Here is a 19,969-nt window from a genome sequence, read left to right on the forward strand (position 1 = left end):
GTAGCGTGATATTTCCAAACTTTGCGTAACCGCTCTATTCTGAACGCACCGTAAAGTTTCAGTATAGTCTGTTTAGGTAATATTGTTAGTATTACTTAATATAACGCAGCTCCTCAGTGACTATTGGGCAAGATACGCGCCTATTGCACAAATATAGGATAACTATACTCCCGAACAGGTCGAAACAAGAAAGTTTTACGTAACGTCATTTGTAAGCTTCCTTCATTTCGAACAAGAAACAATGTATTCAGTGATAATGACGGCTCGTCGTGTATGAAAACGACATTCAATTACCACGGAAGATTCTATATTTTTCGTCAAGTGTGAAGTCACAGATTGAAACAGTTCGCACAAAATTTCCGTGCACATAAGGTTAGCTTCACTGTTTCGAGTAGAACCAGGTGATAGCAGCGGTCACCAAACTGCAAGCTTCAAGGCCACGGAAGAACTTAATTTCCCCTCACAACACTTATCACGGCTGTACATAGCTGTGCTCCGTGGTCTGACCTGCCCACACTTGTGTGGGACCCCCTGTTCGGGCCGCAACTACGTATGGTTTTCCTGTGACCTTGAAGCATTCAATTTGGTGACGGCTACTCTAACAAATTAAAATTTTTGGAAGTTCACAATGAAGACGCAGCCTAGAAAATTTGTGCAAAGTTGGTAACACTTAAATGAGTAAAACTGTGAGAAAAATTAAAATATACTTCGTTCCAGTTTTGATTAAAGAGGACAACTTTTGAGAAAAATTTTAAATTCTGTCTGAGTTTATAGCGGCCCCATAGTTAATTAAATTTGCTCAACATACCGTTATCGCAATGTTTCTAACTAATTCGACGGAAAAATTCCATCTTCGTAGGTTAAAAATTGCGCCTTTTGAAGGTGCATTCCAACACTGAGGAGCCAAACAATGGTAACATTCCTCAACCAGATCAAACCAGTCCATACTCTGACAATTTTAATATTGTCTTCCCACACACAAAGTCTTCGAAGTGGTATCGTTCGCTCGGGCTTTCATCTCATTTATTTCATGCGAGCTACATGTCACGCCCATCCCATACTCCTTGACTCCATCAACCTTGCAGTATTTGGAGCATAATACAAATTCCCTCATTAAGTTACGTAATTTCAACCGGTTTCCGATTACGTCCTCTACCTTACATCCAAATATCCTCCTCAATGTCAATTCGTGTCCTCCCTTCTGCTACAGGACAAGTTTCTCGCCCTTACAGACCAACAGAAAAATTAGATTACACTTCAGGCAGGAGCCAGGAAGGCACAAACTGACTTCCGGTTCTATATAAGGCTCAGTTGAGCGACTGTCAGTTTCTCAAGGATTCTGTTTCATGGAGTCATTGCAGACATGCTTTGGGACCACGGAAGGCTCCTCCTACAAGCGGCTGTTTACCAAAGAATGTGTACGCGAAGCTACCAATTTTCTCTCACATGTACTCAGTGGACGTAGTTGCCAACAGCCGGAGTGCAAGGATGTGTCTTTCAAAAGTGCAACGAAATGTTCACTGTCGAACACTAAATACCATCAAGATCTTAACTTGCGAGGTTCAGTTTAGGGATACATTTCCCGATTGTCCTGTACACAACAAATCGACAGTATCTCGTCTGGTGAACCATTTCCATGACACAGGAAACGTGCAGGACAGAGACTGTTCCGGTAGACATCGAGTGTTAGTTAACTGACAATTTGTATGATATTCGACAAACTTTGTTAACGCTCTCCACGAAACTCATGAGAAACTTTCTCCTCAGGGTGGTACGGCGAATGCATGCAACACTGAACGCGGTGCACAATTCTTGACACTTGATATGACAATGATTTTTGTTTTATAATTTCAATGTAATTCATTTTTTGACGAACAAAACATGTCAGAAATGTGCTACGTGATTTTTCGATCATCCTGTACAAGACCAGCAGCCTACACTGACGCAACTGCATTGTCATTAGAGCAGTAACTCGGGTTAATTGCATTAAACGGCGTTCAGGAACCCGTAAATCCAAAATCGGTTCGCGATCACCCCCCAATGGCATTGTAACACTACAAAGTAACGACGTTTCAAAAACAATGGAACTTACGCTCCAACATCCTTCGTTTGACTTCATAGCAAGGTACTTAAGCAGAAGAAACATTTACGATTCTGTGCGCTGGCTGACATTGCCAATTACGATTTACAATCGAACAGCATCCAGAGCTCGATGGTGACAGCGTGTGAGAGTGCGAGAGTGGGCATAGTTCAGTGACACAGCGGGTACAGTGGGTCAAATTACAGGTCACTTGGATACCTGTAACAGGCGCGGTTCACAACCGAATGAGAAAGAAAGTAAAAAGTGAAAAGTGAAAAGTGAAAAGATTTCAGACAGAAAGAAAAAATTGTCAGTGGAACCACGGTTCCGGAGAATTTGACGTAAATACGTCTGTACGGAAAGGAAGTTTATAAATTGGCTTTATTCTAAATATTTCCTTCATACGGTGGTCTAGCGGTTAGAACGCTGGCCTTGTAATCCTGGGGTCTCGGGTTCGATTCCCGGCGGTGCCCGAATTTATAACTTGTGTTGGGCAAGGCCGTGGTCTAGGCGACACGGAGTTTTCCTCCGTGGCATCCCAACAATTACTCCATTCACACACAGAAGAAGGCAATGGCAAACCACTTCTGGATCATCAGCCAAGAAAGTATATGAACAGGTCCCAGTCCGAGAAAAGGATGGAAGGATCCTGTTCATATGGACCTGTCGTCAGACAGAACACTAAATAAATATAAATAACATGCTTTACAATTGAGATAAGTTTGATTAAGACTTTGCTTATTTAACTTGAATTAGTTACGCTTAAGATGGGTCAGTGGTAGCTGAATGTAATGAAATGTTTTATAGGTAACAACAAGTAAACAGACGACGTTTTCTAGGTAACAACAATGCCGAGTAAACACGACGTTTCCTAGGTAACCAGGTTACACTTTTTCGTTCCCATTTTTTTTGCCGAATGACCCTTCCTTAAGACGTATTTCCGTCAAAAAGGGATTTGGCTTTGCGTCATTGATTTCTGACTCTCATGTCCGCTGCGGAACGGTCGATAGGATAATTAACAAGTTCTAGGTGAAGATGATGAATAGGAAATGATTACCATGCCGACGACAAAAAGTTACAACAGGCACCAAAAAAGCTCTAGGCCTCATCCGGGATTCGACATCCAAAAAGTCCAACGCAAAAGGGTCCCTTTAAAATCTGCATTACTGGACTCTGCAGATAAACCCGTTAGTCAGACCGAATCAATTGTTCAGCTATAACGAATATGTGTGTAACGTAGGTCTGCTACTGAAAACACTTCTGCCATTTCGGAAAAAAAATGTATACGTAGCATTCTTAATGCGCATCAACCATAAACTGTCACGAAAATCCAGAATTTTTAAACAACTTTTCCAATTCCCAGGAGTAATATCCAACCCGGAGATACCCAGCTAAATCTTCCTTGGGGTAATGGATGTCCTTACTAAGATATTCGTTCTGTCCAAGTACTCCAGACGAATGTTAATATAGTACAGATGTGGGCAAACTACTTGTTGCGTGAGTGACCATTACAAACAACTCCTAGGGGTCGAGGCAAAAGTTATGGTCAGGCATTGCAGAAAATTTATTTCAGGATTCAATTCTGGATAGTAGCTGCATCCCACATTCAAATACATCTTCCATTACTAGGAGTAGAATCTCAGTTAATTTTCTAGCGCGCAAGTTGTTTGTCGATTACAATAAGCTATGCCGCGTAGATGTGGACCCGGCTTAAACCAGTGTCCTCACGAAAAGAACGGGAAAATTTTTGCCAAATTCGACGAAGTACATAGCAAGCCCATCGTAAACTTTTATATCCACTTCCTTAACAATAGTTTATTTTGTGACCGGTATAAATCACCAAGGTCTTGGGTATGTCGCATCATAAACTGCCCACTCCGGTGCAGTCATGAATTTGAATGAAATATACACACGTCCTCCTCTGAAAGATAAGTGGGCCTTCTCATATCGAAGTAATGGAATAAAAAAAATGTTCGCTAAACGAAAGGCTTCTCATACGCACAAAACGAAATTCTCCCTCTAGACGAATTGCTTACGCACGCGGTCGTCAATTGCACCAACCAGAGCGATCCTAAGTACACACAGCAGGCTTCAGCCAATCGGCAAAGCCCATTTATCAGCGTGTGGAGCTCAATTATCTTTATTTACATTTACAGTTTGTTGCGTTTTGGTTGTGGAAACTTCTCTCACGCAGACTTCGTGCTTTTACATTTCTCTTAATTCTAACTCTTATACCATGTTCTTAGAATGCTTACTTGTATAGTGTTTCAATCTTCTAAGGTCACAAAGATTACGTTACGATGGTCTCGGAACGAATTGGGCCTTTAACATGTATTTCCCAAATTCACTTAACAAATTTTTCACATAACGAAGTTTTTCCTGCAACGACTTAAATTCGTTATGCAAGGGGTCCACTGTACCACTTTTAACGACCACACAAAACAACTGTTAGATCACTGTTTCCACATTACATACGAAGGACGCTTCAAAGATAGATTGTGAACTGGTTCAAAATCAATGTGGTTTCGTACTGTTCCAAGTTTGGAATATTTCTAGTTCTACGGGAAAGCCGGTTTGGTACGAGTTCTGGTTTGCGTTTGGCTAGTTTTATGGGTTATTTAACGACGATGTCTGTATCTCAAGGCTATGAAACATCAAATGAAACCATTATTTAAGAAATATGCACTGAAAAGGATATTGAAGGACGAGATCATGGCGTAATTTAAGGCAGTATCTCGGCCGGAGTAACTGGACAAACCCACAAAAAAAAAAATACGGAGGATAGCCGGACTTCAGACCGAAATTTTATCTTACGACCTCCTGAATGCGAATACGGATTTGTCACCGTTCTATGGGCTTCGTTAAATTAGAGTTGGCTCTGTTTTGGCCTACTTTCATACTGATACAGTATTTGGCATTTATCGCTTTCGTAGTGCAATTAACTTACAAAACAATGGGTTCACAAAATTACTTAACAAAGCCTTAGTGACGAATTTAAGCTTTAAAACGAACAGTACAGATTACAGTCACAAGGACGAGGATCCATTAAACTTGACAAGCCTTGGAGCTGGCATAACCAAGAAAAGAAACGAAGCATGGCAGGCAGGCAGCATGCAAGAGACTTGTCAAACTCGCCAGAATTTACGACCCAGGCGAGTAATAGAATGACCCTGCAGTTCAGACAGAAGAAGGCAAAGTAGGAGAGAAGGCTGTTTGAAAATGCCAAGCTACCAAGTGGGCAGGCTGTGTTATAGGACATTCCAAAACGTGTCAGGTTGCGAGCTGGAAAAGGCTTACTCCAAAGAAAGGGCGGGTTTGTCCAGAAGTGCTGGAGAGGGGAGCTTTGGGACTGCAGGGATATCCAACAAACAAAAATTTTGCTGACGACAAAATACGACTAAAGAAATTCAGAATATACTAAACGCCACACTCGTTTGTGAAATAATTTTCGTAACAAATTATAACAGAGTGAAAACTGGTCTGTCTAAAACCTGATTATTATGTGGGAGAATATTTTTATATCTATTGTTGAAAATGAGTGTGCAACTTGGTATCTCACTTTAAGCCAAGGCGTGGAACAAGATTAGCTACCACCACCAAACGTTGAATATGTAAAGGCTTCATGTAAGCAACGCCATACGCATTCTAGACCCCAATCACCAGCAAAAGGCGAGTCGTCGGTTTCAAGCTCCGACCGCTTCGCCCCTCTGTACATACTGGAAGTCCTAGGGCGTGCTGACGTCAGCAAATTCCAGAGCTCGGTGCCCGGAAATTAGTCCCACCGCGTGGCCTGTACGTAGCAGCAAACATCATAACGAGCTGCTGTACTCTACTTCTGTATCGTCTATTTAGTATCAATTTCTTAATCTCAAATTCCAAATCAGAACAGGTAACAAAGAATGCCATTGTCTCTTGTTGCCGTCACCTACCAACGCCTTCACGTCCCTAAACAATAACTAATGGCCGGTGAATTCAGAATGTTGATGGGAACATTCCATAGACATTCACGCGAATCAGAATAAATATTTGACAGCTATCTGGCATGTAGCTCCATTATTTTAGACAACGCTTAATTAATAACAAGGACAACTTTTCCTCAAGCACTAGATCGTGGTCTAATGTAATCAATTTTGAAAGTAAAAAATGCTGATACGTACTTGAAATCGCATTTCAGAACCATAAGATGCTAATGAGAATACTTTTTGCATATCCTGAATTCAGTTAACGTTTTAAGAGACTTGGACGCTTTATAACTGGATCATATGCAAAAACCAGCTCGAACTCGTTCATATCCTCTCAAACTGGTTTTCTCGGGTACATTTTAATATTATCTTGCCATCTACGCCTCACAATGAAAGTCGCGGTTTGGTAATGACTCTCCTGCTTATGTTTCTGGATATTCTGGGATCGATTCTCGGCGAAGTGACACGGTATCCCGACAACACTTTCGCTGTTTTGATTCGTCCCTAAAATCTTTGTGCTACAACCGCTCCCTCCCGCATTCTTCACAATTCACCCTCAATAAATATCTTATTTTAACACCACGTAATATACAAGAAAGGTCTCCCAGTGGGCCTTTATCTAGAGGTTTTCTAACGAAAATATTCTTGTTTCTCCCGCGCCTAGAACAAAGATCTACGAGGTTAAACAAACTATCCCATGTCTGCCTCCATCATCAGCGTGACTAGAACATTCGCCCTGATCATGGATACGGCAAACACCCCCGAAACGTCAGACTACACGGCGCTACAGCCCAGAAGGCAGCCGACGCCGACGGGCGTGAACGTAAACTTCCACGAGGAAACAGCATCGTGTACCTTCTAGATAAGAAAAAGAATGGTCAGTACCAGAATTTCAGAAGAGAAACCTGGCTGCTTTAGCAAGGGATGAAACCCCAGTCATCCAGCCCTTAGAGAGTGATTTTATCCGCCAATTATACTGGACGCAACAACGGGAACTTTCCTTTCATTGTCTTCCAGGTAGATAATAAGGGGACAGAATGTCATTTAAGTGAACTCCGCATGTGAAAGGGGTTTGTGTGAAGAAATACCCCAGTAAGTACATTTAAGAGGATCTGAGGATTCAGTTTCTGAAGACAGGACCAGCCTCTTAACAGCTGGCCACAAAGATAATACTGCTCAAAAAGAATTTTATATTTCGTCATCAGTTCCTAACAACCTATGAATCTTTTGTGGGAATACTGGCAGATGGACGCGGATAAGGCAGGTAAGAATGAGCATTAGTTAGGCTCTTTTAAAGAAAATAATTTCTTCCAATAGACACATCACTACCCTCTGCAAGATGTTAGATTCAACTTCACAATTCGTAATCGTTAACTAATGTGGTGAAGGTAGGACGGATTGGAGAGGAGAGCGTGTAACACAAATGAACGGAAAACATTCTCTTTGGAAACAATGGAGGTAAGTTACTGTGTTTAATTTAAGTGATGTGGTACGTGACGATTCGTAGCCCTCTTACGATAAACTCAGAATAAACTGCAATTACCGATACGCCGACGTTCATTTGTTTTCACAACAAAGCAGCTATAAATTGTAATATTGTTCCAGCGCAGCTTGTAACTTAATTATTATAACTAGTGCAAAGAGCTCCTTTCGTCTATCAATTTCTGTTGATATTTAATACTTCGTTTTACAATGTGTTTTTTTCCTTGTGTTAAGTAGGTCTGATGTTTTAGTTCTTTACGTCACTGTTCAGAGGCCAACTGTTCTCGGTCAGTCAACTTTCTACGTCAAGCCCCACCCTTGCAAATCTTCGTCTTAAAACCGATCATAAAGTCAGTTTTCGTAATCGTAATATATCGAATGAGTATTACAACTTGAATGAGTACTATTATTAGTATCAGTTTACCTTGTTTGTGTTATTAAGAGACAGGATGTAGCACAAAAACTACACAGGATGAGGAGTTTCATAATCTGTACCTTGCTTCTGTTACCAAGATCATTAAACAGATGATGTAGACACGACTGAGAAAGGTGAATAACATTTTCGCGTGAAACCCTCAACGAAAGAAACCACTTGAAAGAGCTAGGCATAGATGGGAGTACAATATTAAAATACAAATGTGTGTTTACGTGGGTCCAACTACAGGCTTCACCATCTTAATAATATCTTTCAACTTGTTAAGGAGGGTGTAGTCATGTAGGATGTGACCGACGTTTCAGAGGCCCTTACTGCCACCGTCATCAGTGCGATGATGATGGATGTAGTAAGTGCCTCTGAAACGTCGGTCAATTTTTAAGAGACTATACAGCGAAACATACCAGATACAGTATATTTCAGACAAACCAATAAATAAACTTTACGAAGCCAAATATTACGGACCGGCTTAATTTTTGCGAGTAACATCTTCCAGGCGCCAAATTGTTGTAAATCGTAGCTCTGCGTCTTAAGTTTCAGCAAGAAACACACTTACGACAGCCATATTGCGAATCCTTGGCCTCAACAATAAATAAATAAATCTTTATTTGTCGATAATTTTTTCAAACAGAAACTTTTTATGTTCACAGACATTTAGAAGTAATTTTAATTCACGCAATACCAATTAAAATGCCGTGGTCGTAAAACTCGTTAACTCGATAACTAGGTCTAACACGATTAAAACTAAAAAGTGGAACAATCCTACCACCTGAGTCAATTATATAACACGCAACGTAAACCACCAACAGCACAAAGAATATGAGCGATCATCCCAAATCATAGTGGCTTACTTCCATTACGCATCCATCAAAAGTCTGTGTTTTTCTCAAAAACAAGGTCCCTGATGCCACCATAACTAAATAGAGGGTAACCTGGAGAACGCACATGGATTTCCTCGTTGTAATAGCACTAAATTTACCATATTATTCGTCCACCGAGGGTATAAATATTGTCCCCAATGCTAATTTTTAGCTTAAATTTCCAGAAATGCCAATATTTAGCCATAACTGTTACAGATATTCGAGTTACGAACAAAACAAAGTTTTATCAAACCAACCAAGTTCCTGAACAAATGATAAAATAATTTAACACGTGAATTTGTTACTGTGTTCATTTAGGATGGGTTCTCAACCTGTGGCATGCCGACTTGTTCTGTGCGGGCCTTATACGATTCTAAGAGGTCTTGGTTGGTAATGGCAGTATCTGGTAGCAGTTGTTGCTGTTAGCAACCGTTTAGCTTGATGAAGAACATCAAATCAGTGACTAGGCCACGTCTTACCTGAACACATGGTGGAATGCAAGCGAAGCGAACAGAAATTCTACGATCTTGAAAAATGACTCAAGCAAAAACAGTGTGAAATATCAGACTAATGAAGGAATATTACTGGCAATAAGTCAGGCTTAATTAATAGCATTTAAAAAAACTTCCACGACGTTTCAATAAATTGTCCATATTTATAAACCTTGTGGCCCGTGAATAAACATAAAAAGTGAATGTAGCTACAGGTAAACTAAAATTTGATAATCGCGGCTCTAATATTTGTCTGTGTTCTCTTCCTATAAAAACTGTCACGAGATTACGTTTACGTAATGACAAAAAAATTACAGATAAATACCAAAATTAACAGCCCCCTCCCCGGATAAATTCACGTAAGAACTGACTGAATCAAATAATAAAAAGTTATTTCATTTATGAAAGCGATTGCTACCCCCCTCAAAAAAATTATAAAAAAATATTTGAAAAAAATATGTGGTTATAAATGTTTATCTGTTCAACACAATTTATTTCCAGCATTTTTTGTGGAAAAATACAGTTCAGTTTACAGCCCAACAGGATTATGGAATGTGAAATCGTGTTTCTTAAAGTTCCAAACAGACCTCAATTTGGTATTAGACTTCAATGTCGTGGGCAAATCTCAATAACACATTCGCCCACTCGCCACGAGGGCTAACGAACACTGGAAACGACACAAAATCACTGTAAACCTCAAGGAAAAAGTTCACTTGGAAGAAACAAGAGTAGATGATTAGTTCATCTGTCACCGTCCCACGAGGTGTGCAATTGCCCTGACTAAGGAGCACACATTCAAACACTTGCCCCCCCCCCCAAAGTTAGTTATTTGACAACTGTCGGATAAATTTAGTCTATTTCTGCATCATTGGTTGCCCAATCAACCCTGTCACAATTAAACGCAGGTTTTACGTCTCAAACTTACGAAACGTAACATCACTCTGTACCAAAGTCCGTCATAAGCCTCGACATTCATTGTCAATGACTTAAATAGTCAGTTTCACGTCGCAGACCCATTCATCGCCCTAACAAGCAGAGAGGGAGTTTGATGAGCCTCAGAACCGGTCTGGTTATGGTCGCGGGCACAAACTGCCCAATCAGACGCGGCCAGAAACTTCGGTCTCCACAAGAAACTACCGTTAAGTATCGTACGTTGGTCCACACATTATACTCAGTACATCCCCTTATTAAATTATTAACATTTATACACGTGAAACAGTTAATTTGTTGCACTAAAAGTTAATCGTCACAATATTAAAAGGGATCGTGTCGGAACGCAGGAATACCAACTGTAACGAACGTCCCAACACAAAAAAATTATCGCGCCAATTTGTACACTCAACGAAAAAACCATGCATTGTAAACAGTAAAGTCCTTGACAGGCAATAATTCAACCACCCACGTTTAACGTAATTAACTACACGTCTAGTACAAAGTTCAACACCATTACCACGTTAGATTTGTGAAAATATACAAAAAAAAATACGAGACCCTTTAGTTTTCAAGTCGGTGAGAATGTTCTTCTGGGTTTCGAAATAGAGTCTTAATCGTCTAGGTTCCCTGAAGATGGAGAGAGTATGTTTCTCCGAAACGCCGGCATCTACGAGTCTACAAGACTCCAAAACTCATGACGTCATCGTTACAAAGAAATACATTTTTGTTTAAACTGATTAGAAGCTCCACCATAAATTAAATAATCCTGCTGTAATCTCTGCCACGTAATAAAAGTAAGTTAATGAGTACAATTAACTTACTTATTCTGTGTGAACGAGTCCTTTGACCTCCTATCCCGTCGGCACAGACTATAAAAATACATTCTGAGCTTCTCAACTTTTAAGTTTTTTGCGTGAAACCAGAACATTGTAGGTTATAATTTACGACAAAGTTAACACGCAAATAACCTTCTCTATCTTCCAAAATCGTCCTCGTCTAGTGTCAAATCTCAAATTCTATTCATTTCATAAAATAGATAAATTGTTTAAACTTACGTTTCAAGCGAACTTAAATTTTAATCGTACGTTCCACAACCGATGGCTACGAATTATTGGAAATTCTTAATCAGGCATAAATTATTCGTACAGCTTCTGACCAAGCAGAAAATTAAACTATTAAAATGTATCACATTCTCAGATGCACGCAGGTAAAAAAATTATAAGTTGTACGATTACGTCACTAGCAAAAACGGTTACATATGCCCCTCTTCAATTTGTGGCACGATTTAAAAAAGTGATAAAAACACAGGCGACACGTTAAGGGCAGTAACTTTGCAATTATTCCATACTTCACTGTTCATTTAACTGCATTAGTCTGAAACTGCGCAATGTCATTTCAGAGCGGAAGTGGAAACAAAATAATTAATTACTTTCATAAGCCACGAAAATTAAAATACGAATATGTAGAATCGCCAGCTAAAAAATACAGTCATTTTACTGTGTTATTGTTAACTGTTAAACTACGTAATTGACATCTCGTACACAAAGCCATTGTTGCTTTACAGAAAATGCCAGTTAATTTTAGGCATAAAAAAGGAAGAAGACCTCTTTGAAAGTTACGTGTTCAATATCTCTTTATTGCATTGATAAAACAATGAACAGAATCTTCATAACACAAGATTCTTTTTTTTAAAAAAGTTCCTTTATTGAGACAATTATTACGTTTCCTTCATTCTAGACAGTATTAGGTTACAATGGTAAATGGCAAACACGTTCGGCTACGAAAAAAAAATCGGACGCCACGAGGTTCACAAACTTACTTAAAATAATACGGTAAGGAATTTTATTCGAGTCAACAATAATTTCATATTAAATACGTCATTACAGCTCTAAAGGATTTGGACATTTTGGTTATCCTTAAACTCAGGGGGGGCGGGGGGGGCGGGGGGGGGGGGTAAAGCAATCCAAAAACTTTCCCCCTTCTCTCTCTTGCTGTCAGGGACAAAGAGGCTACAAAGGAAAGGGGGCCCTCAATCATAAACCATGTCTGTTTTATCTCCACACTCTTTTTATTATCTTCCTTCTCTCTAAGGTTATTTATTGCCAGGCATCAGCCAAAGCTGCAACTACCTTCAATAATTACGGTTGTCAAAGCTAGGCCCCCTTGTTCAAGCCCCCCACCCCCTGTTTGCTTACTAAACGAGCGGAAAGAAAGAATAAAACATCTTACAAATAATTCCAAAACATTTCCTACGTGAAATTCTGTTGTAGTCTCATGTAACGCGAACACGACAATGAAATATAAAAATGGCAACATTTCATTTTTGGTATCGCATTTTAAAAATGTTTGCTCGCGTATTGACACGCTGTTTCGATCCCCCCCATTGTTTCCAGTTCGCCGCGTATGTTTCCTGGCTACATAAACGGTGAAATTAATACGGTTTGGGGGGTTGTAGAAAAGTGCACGTAGGAAATATTACACATTACTATGGGTTAGATTTATTCAGAGCGACCTACTCTGCGGAAAACTGAACACCGGGACTCAGAGAGTATCCTGTGGCCGGGCTGTTGAGAAGAAGGCTATGAACAACGCGGATTTCTTGACCGGATAATTATTAGCTGCAAGAAGGACTCGTCCATGGAGGCAGTTGACGCGGGGTGAGGTCCAAATAATCAGTACAAAACGTAAGCATTTGTACGCGACTTCAATCAATTAGAAATATCACTACTTGATTACAAAAGTGTGCTAAAAAATGATGATAATTCAAGATAAATTTTAGAAACCATGTAATCAACAAAGACACATGACCAAGGAATCACTGACTTGCTGTGATTTTACACTTTTTTGTTATTACTGTTCTCGGAAAGCGACAAAACCATTAAACTTTCGTGATGTACCCGTTCGAAGAACAACGCAATTTATAATACACTATTCACATAAAACGGAATCAGGCATCCGTTACTTTTACATTCCAACATAATCGGCTAATGTTTTCAGATAGTAATCAGTTAATAAGAAAATACACTTCTCCATAATGTCTAGTTTAAACGTACTGTGAATTCAATCTCTCCTTGATAAATTTGTTTTCATGAATGACTGTTATTATTGTTGGGAATATCTTTGATCGGTACGAAACGGTACCTCCACGATTATGCATTAAACGTGGTGGAAAAACAATTAAAATAACGGTAAATAATTGACAAGTGTTCCTCGTGTTTCGAAAACAAATAAAAGAATTTAAATAATTTTTGTCAAAGATTATAACAAAATCCCGCACATCGCATTGCCAACACGTTCCTTTCAAAAGATTTGCGCTTGTCATCATCACTGCCATTGTTTTCGGCACAGGCTCTACTTTAAACTGGTGCTGAGATCCCAATAAATCTCTTATTAAACAAAAACGGAACAAGGCCCAAACCACCGCTAGCTACGAGTCCAATCTGTCGGCAAAGACTAGGCCGTTCAGCGATCACAGCACTAGCCTCCGAGCCCGCTTACAAAATCCACCCACAACGAACAAATGTTTTCATCCTGTCCGTATCGCAGGGCAACGTCGCCAAGTCGCCCAGCTCGTTATACATAGCCTTTCACCGAGCGCGCTGCCTGCCGTTGCTTTGTTAAGAAGGCCCTGCCAGCGACCTTCAAAAACCCCCCTTCTTCTCTGCTTACCCACCATCTTGCCAGCCTGCCTCGTCGCACACAATAAATACGGCACGAGGCCCGAACAGACGTCATATATACGAATACTTTCACGTATCTGTACTCACCAAAAACAGGGCTGTGATCTGATCGCGATGCGTTCTTGCTGGAGGTATAGCTCTGTCCGGGTAACGATCCGCTCTTTTCCTGAAAAACAAATGAACACATCTCACACATGTTCACCCTTATGGATGTCTCTTGTAGGCCTATAAGAAATAACCCTCTCATTATTTCTTTCGCCTTAACACGCGTTGTCCATCCCACCACACGTACAAACACAAACATGCTCATTAACCTGACGACACACGGCACTAATACGTCACCATGAGGTAAATTGCACTACACAGCACTCCAATCTACGTACCTCAGATTCTGTAAGGTCTATCAAGCTACTTTTCTCTTCGGTTAAGTTTTCAGACGACCTCTTCTCATCTTCACCTTCATCTTTGAAAACTTTAACCTCATCGGTGCTCCCTAAATCGTCTCCCCCACCCCCGCTGCTTACATGCGGCATTTTAAAAAATCACTCTTGTTTAAAAATAAAGCACTGACTTTCCCCTACCCCGTGTGTTTTCGGGGCAGCACTAGGGGGAAGGGTAAAGAAAGCAGTGTTCCGCAATCACTGTATAACTGCTGTAAAAACAGCATCAACACCCTGACCGTCGCGACCGGCCATCCCACTGTGTACTTGACTGACTGAGGCTCGTTTTGCCGGCCCGCGCTTTGCAGTCTGGGCGCCGTCGGACGTGACTCTCTGCCGACCAATCAGCGTGCCGCTTTGATGTTGATGGTTCCTTCCCCTCGCCGCGCGAACCGCGGTAATGGCAGCCGGTTCGGCAAAGACGAAGTGTGCCGGGCAAATCCGAACTTGAGCAAGTTCGACGCGTGGCCGCTAAGCGCTGATCGCGGAACAGAAGAAGAATGGAAACGCAAACAAAAGTAGTGCTAACCAATAATTAAAAACAAAAATCAATTGAGAATACTCAAACAAATTATTCATAAATATTTTCCTGGTTGTCGTGCAAGTAATTCAATCCTGTCGCCTGGTTTCAACAAAAATTGTCCGACCACATTTGACGGTCCACCATACATTCACGTATCACACGACTAAAAAAAAACCTTTTCCTCTCTCTCAACATCTAGATGGAGGCGAGAGTATGCAACAATACAGCATACTTGTGAATCCCTTGTAAACTTCATACGTGACTCATTTATTCTGTTTAAGCACATCACGAAAACATGCCGTCTCGTACGCCCATTCACACAAGACAGGAGAACGCTAAACTACACTTCCAAAGAATGGAATTATGAATTACCGATTCCGGGACTAGATGTAGATTTCCACAAATTTTTAACCCAGCACTAGAGGTATTAATCTTGGCCGATTAATCCCTAACATATCATCTGTAAAGGAACCTGGGAGAACCCCAGACCTGGTGATTAGCTAAGGATTTATTTCCTGTTGTACCTAACTAATTAATCGGCTATAATTAGAACTAAAATTTTGACTGAACTTGTAATGTTTTTGTGCAGAAAATGTTACGTTCCTTCCTGGAAACGGTGTCGTATATGACAATCGCTACATTCAAAAATAAATTATAATACAATATAAAGCAACGTGAGCCTGTATATTATAATATAAAGATCCAGGGTTTAAAACTAATGACCATGTCAGACTGAACAATAAGTCATAACAAAATAAATTTTACAGACGAAAACTCAGATTTCACAACTAAATGACAAATTATTTCTGAGACTGGAATTCGGTTCGTCAAGAAATTGCTTGCTTTTATGGAACCAGAAGATTTACACCATAACAAAAAATTCTGGGAAGAACGTAAGATGTTTCATTCCACATTAGACATGTGGATCATGTGCTCTTCGTGAGCCGTGGATAATGTCTTCGGGGGGGCTTAAAGAATAGACTAATGTCATGTATTCCGTAATCTCAATTAACTGTTCTGTTCTACTCTTTGGTTCACACTATCTTTGGGGTAAAAATTTTGGTTTCCGTATTTCGTAATGCATTTTTTCGAACAACCCGAAGGAAGCAAGTGGTTATCCCCGGGACGCGAGAAACTGAAAACTGAGAAATAAATACAAAAGATATTATTACGATTCGCTTCCTCTGACTTCGGAGTGGACATGACGAAAGCCGAACGCCGATGTGGAAACAAGTTTCTGTGGCATAAATTAAGGCAGCGATTCTTAAACCTTTTCATCCGTGACTCATGTTATAGATTCAATCGAAATTAAATTTACAGAATAAAAGTGAGTAGGTCATTAGGTACGAGGCTCGTCCACAAAGTAAGTTTCCCTGGGGCCGTTTACAGAAACAAAACACAATTTCATGGAAATATTTATTGCAACAGATACAGCAAGTGTCCAGCTATTTTTCAACATATTCGCCACCGGAATTGAGGCATTGGTCATACCGTGGGACCAACTTTTGAATACCTGTGTCGTAGAAGTCTGCCGCCTGGGATTGGAACCACTGTGTGACAACCATCTCCGCCTCTCTGTCATTCTCAAAACGCTGACGCTGACCGGACAGGAATTTCTTGAGGTGTAGGAAATGATGGAAATCACTGGGAGCGAGATCTGGGCTGTAGGGTGAATGATCAAACACCTCCCAGCTGAACTCCTGCAGGAGACTTGCTGTCCGTCGAGCCGTGTGCGGCCTAGCGTTATCACTGACCGCACTTCACAGTCGGCGGGAGCTGGAATAAGAACCTCCATCTTCAACAGCTGCAACGATGCTACTGTGAGAACGCGGGAAGTGCCGTTAGTGCATGCGCCATGCTACGTCATTGCTCTATCACGTACGCACAGTCGCTTCGCTCAATATAAGGTTTGCTAGCGGTAGGACGAGTGGGAAACTTACTTTTGGGACGCGCCTCGTATAAAACCGAAAGACCATTTAACCGTTAAATAAAAATACTAAGCACTTTAAAAGTGACAATTACCAGACAATGAAACTTCGTTCCTTTCCTAAGAACAAATGCAACACATTTAACATTTGTTTTACCTACTGATCAGCTAAGTAAAATATAATATATAAAAAGTTATTAAGTACAAATAAGTAACCAAAAATACTAATAGGCCAACATTTTAGTGTGAATTTTAGCTTTGTATTTGATTCGAAGCATTTTTCAAAGTGTGGTTTAGTAAAAGACGGGATACATCGCAGGTCATGTTCTGGCTGAAGCGAATTTCGGAACTTCGTCTTCCGTTCTACTCGCCTCTGATCTTCCCTGTTCGCACCCCTCGCTTGGCTTACATATTTCGTTAACAGATGTGGCCACAGGGCTGCGATATTTCCTTCTTCAAACTCAGCCCACTCACTCCAAGGTAACTTTCAAAACAATATTTCAACCTCTCTTGAGACTTTACTGAGGCATTTGGCGGCCCAATTTTGGGTCGTGATCCCGGAGATACCACTCACTTAAGGTATAACACAGACATTTGGTTGGAGGAACTGAGAAAAAACAAAATTCTCACTAACGATAGCCGTCTCCTCCCGAACACAAAATAGCTTCACGTTGCGGCTGATTTATTCTTCTGTTAAAGTCAAGGCTGTATGAAGCCTGTAACATCCTTCACTCAAAGCCTGTAACATCCTTCACTCAAAGCCTGTAACATCCTTCACTCAAAGTCTGTCAACATCCTTTAATGAATCATAACAACACGATACAAAAAGACTTCCTTTCTGGTAGGCAGGATGTGTGTCCTGGACGAACCACGTTACGTCATAATCCCAGGAATTTCCTCAGAGATAACCTCATCTTTTAACGACGCTGTATTCACTGCAGAATTTTTGCAGCAGAGTTAATGAACAGAATATTGATTATAGCACCGGAGGCGGATTCAATTTCGAGATGCTTGCTAACCTCAGCTCATAATATTAATCTGTCCGTGAAGTGTCTAAAAGGATAAAGCTTTTAAATGCTCAACACTGATTTTACCTGGTGTTTTGTACTGGTATGAAACTCCTTCGCATATTCCACGGATCGAGGGTTTTTGAGACTGAAACACTGAGGAGAATATTTGAACATGAGAAGACAGTCATTAATCCTGGGATTAGAGACAATTACATAATGAACTTAACAATTTTCTCTTCATATGGCGTTAGACGAGATGAGTTATTATGGCGTTACTCAAAGAAGACGATGGGCTGGACATATAGCACGTATAAAACGAGAGAAACGAATGTAAAGTTTTAGTCAGGAAACCAAAACGTAAGGTGTAAATTAAGGAATGTGGTAGGAGGATAACATTAAAATAGATCTTAACTAAACAGTGTGTGGAGGTGGGTTAAAGCTGCGCAGAACGAGTGTCCAATAATCGACTTTCGAGAGTAGGATGATAAACCCCCCGGTTACTTGCAAACACGTGACTGTTTTGACGGCTGAATTATAAGTTCTGCCGCCTTAAAAATTAATTATTTGATTGTTTGGAATTAAAAAGGGCCTGGTTAAGAACGGCCGTGGCCTATCCACACGTTCTTTCGGCAAGCTTCGCGGAAGGACTCAAGAATATACAAGGCAAAAAAAAAAGAAATCCGAATTTCGCTACTGTCACGTTTAAGAGACGAGCTGAATACTGAGCAACACACCCTCTTACGGCTTAACTGGGAAACTAGAAATATGCATTAAAATCTAGTCGCGAAAAGGACAGCAATTTGAGAAACACTTGTGTTGTGAATATTTCTGAAATGAAGACATTCCAGTGTCACTGTCTAGCTTCTGACTTTTAGATACTGATTAGGGCCTAATGACCGAGAGCAAAGATCTTAATGGCGTAAAGACGTCCAACTTCTCCTGCGGGCAGAACATTCCTCTATCACTGCAGCCACTCAACCTAAAAGTGCTCATGTTTGCTACATTTAAGGGCCAGACAATCTTGATGACTTCTGGAGATAAGTGAACAGAACCCTCGTACCAAACACTGGACCTCTACCTCACCCCACACCCCGCCTAAAGCATTCTCTGTCCTGGTACAGCACGTTCATAAAGAAACTGATCATTCAATGAATATTTCTGGAAAAATCCGACAAACAAGGAAATTCTGTTAATAGTGAATAGCACACATAGAATCAGATCGCCGTATTAAAGGACTTTAATTTTTAATTCCTACTATACTTTGTTCTCCAGCATACGAGCATGAACCTTAACTAATATAACGTGGAAAGTCCCAACTGTGGCTAGTTTTCAGGCTTGTCCCTGTTCGATCTACGAGTCCGGTTGTTTATTTACTCTTTTGTTGTTGTTAATTTTGGCCTATACTAAATTTTGAACATGAGCACTATCTGGGAAGCTAATGATCGATTTTAGCTACTTGTAAAGTAGGATAGGGCCAAAAGTAAACTAATTCTCACAAAAAGGAAACTCTCTTGACCACTTTTAACTAAATGTATCAGCATCTGTTCAGTAGCATCGGAAATTTAAAAAAAAAGCAGGCACACAGACGAAGAACTACTACCTCCCCATCGCGCTTTCATTTCGTATTATTTTAAAATAAGGCTCACAAATCAAGACACGAAGACATGTCATGAACACCGACTTTGGTTTGTTCATCTAAATCAGGGATGGGAAACCTGCTGCCTTGAGGCCACATGTGGCCTTCTAGGTCCGTAAGTGCGGCCTTTTGACTGAACCCAACTTTTTTCATAACAAATCCTTTTATTTTTATTAATAAATGCTGCAACCAAACATTCAAATGCTTTCCAACAAAAAGCAGACACAAGAAAGTCATTAAAAGATTAGTTAACTTTAAAATTAACAAATAGTTTTCATTTTTTGAAATTATTAAGTACGTAGTAGATACGATTTTTACAAAATAATGTACATTTTTATGTATATCTAATTGAAGTTTCTTGAATGCGGCCTTCCAACATGAAAAGGTTCCCCACCCCTGATCTAAATGTTTCTCCTTCCACCACCAAATCTTTCGTGACTAAATTTTACTTATTTATCGTGTAGTCGCAGGCGTCTTCACGTTTGAGGACGCAAATCTTTCTGTTCAGTTTC

The 19,969-nt window shown here is 40.3% G+C and overlaps 1 protein-coding gene across 3 annotated transcripts in view; it reads right to left on the reverse strand.

Moving 5' to 3' along the window:
• pan (transcription factor pangolin) overlaps positions 1–14,676 on the reverse strand; it is a 411,083-nt gene extending 396,407 nt beyond the window's left edge. The window contains exons 1-2 of one of the 3 annotated variants that reach the window (XM_087343684.1): positions 14,305–14,676; positions 14,009–14,087 (exon numbers count right to left, since the gene is read on the reverse strand). In XM_087343684.1, coding sequence (XP_087199810.1) covers positions 14,009–14,087; positions 14,305–14,454 — 229 coding nt within the window. In that variant the 5' untranslated portion in view covers positions 14,455–14,676. The remainder of the gene's footprint in view (positions 1–14,008; positions 14,088–14,304) is intronic. The other 2 variants (XM_087343685.1, XM_087343687.1) reach the window with 2 other exon arrangements.
• Between the last annotated feature and the right edge of the window lie 5,293 nt (positions 14,677–19,969).

This window comes from Zootermopsis nevadensis, unplaced genomic scaffold (assembly GCF_977971745.1).
Source record: "Zootermopsis nevadensis isolate Lab colony 2312 unplaced genomic scaffold, Znev_1.0 Znev_ptg000006l, whole genome shotgun sequence".
NCBI lineage: Eukaryota > Metazoa > Arthropoda > Insecta > Blattodea > Termopsidae > Zootermopsis > Zootermopsis nevadensis.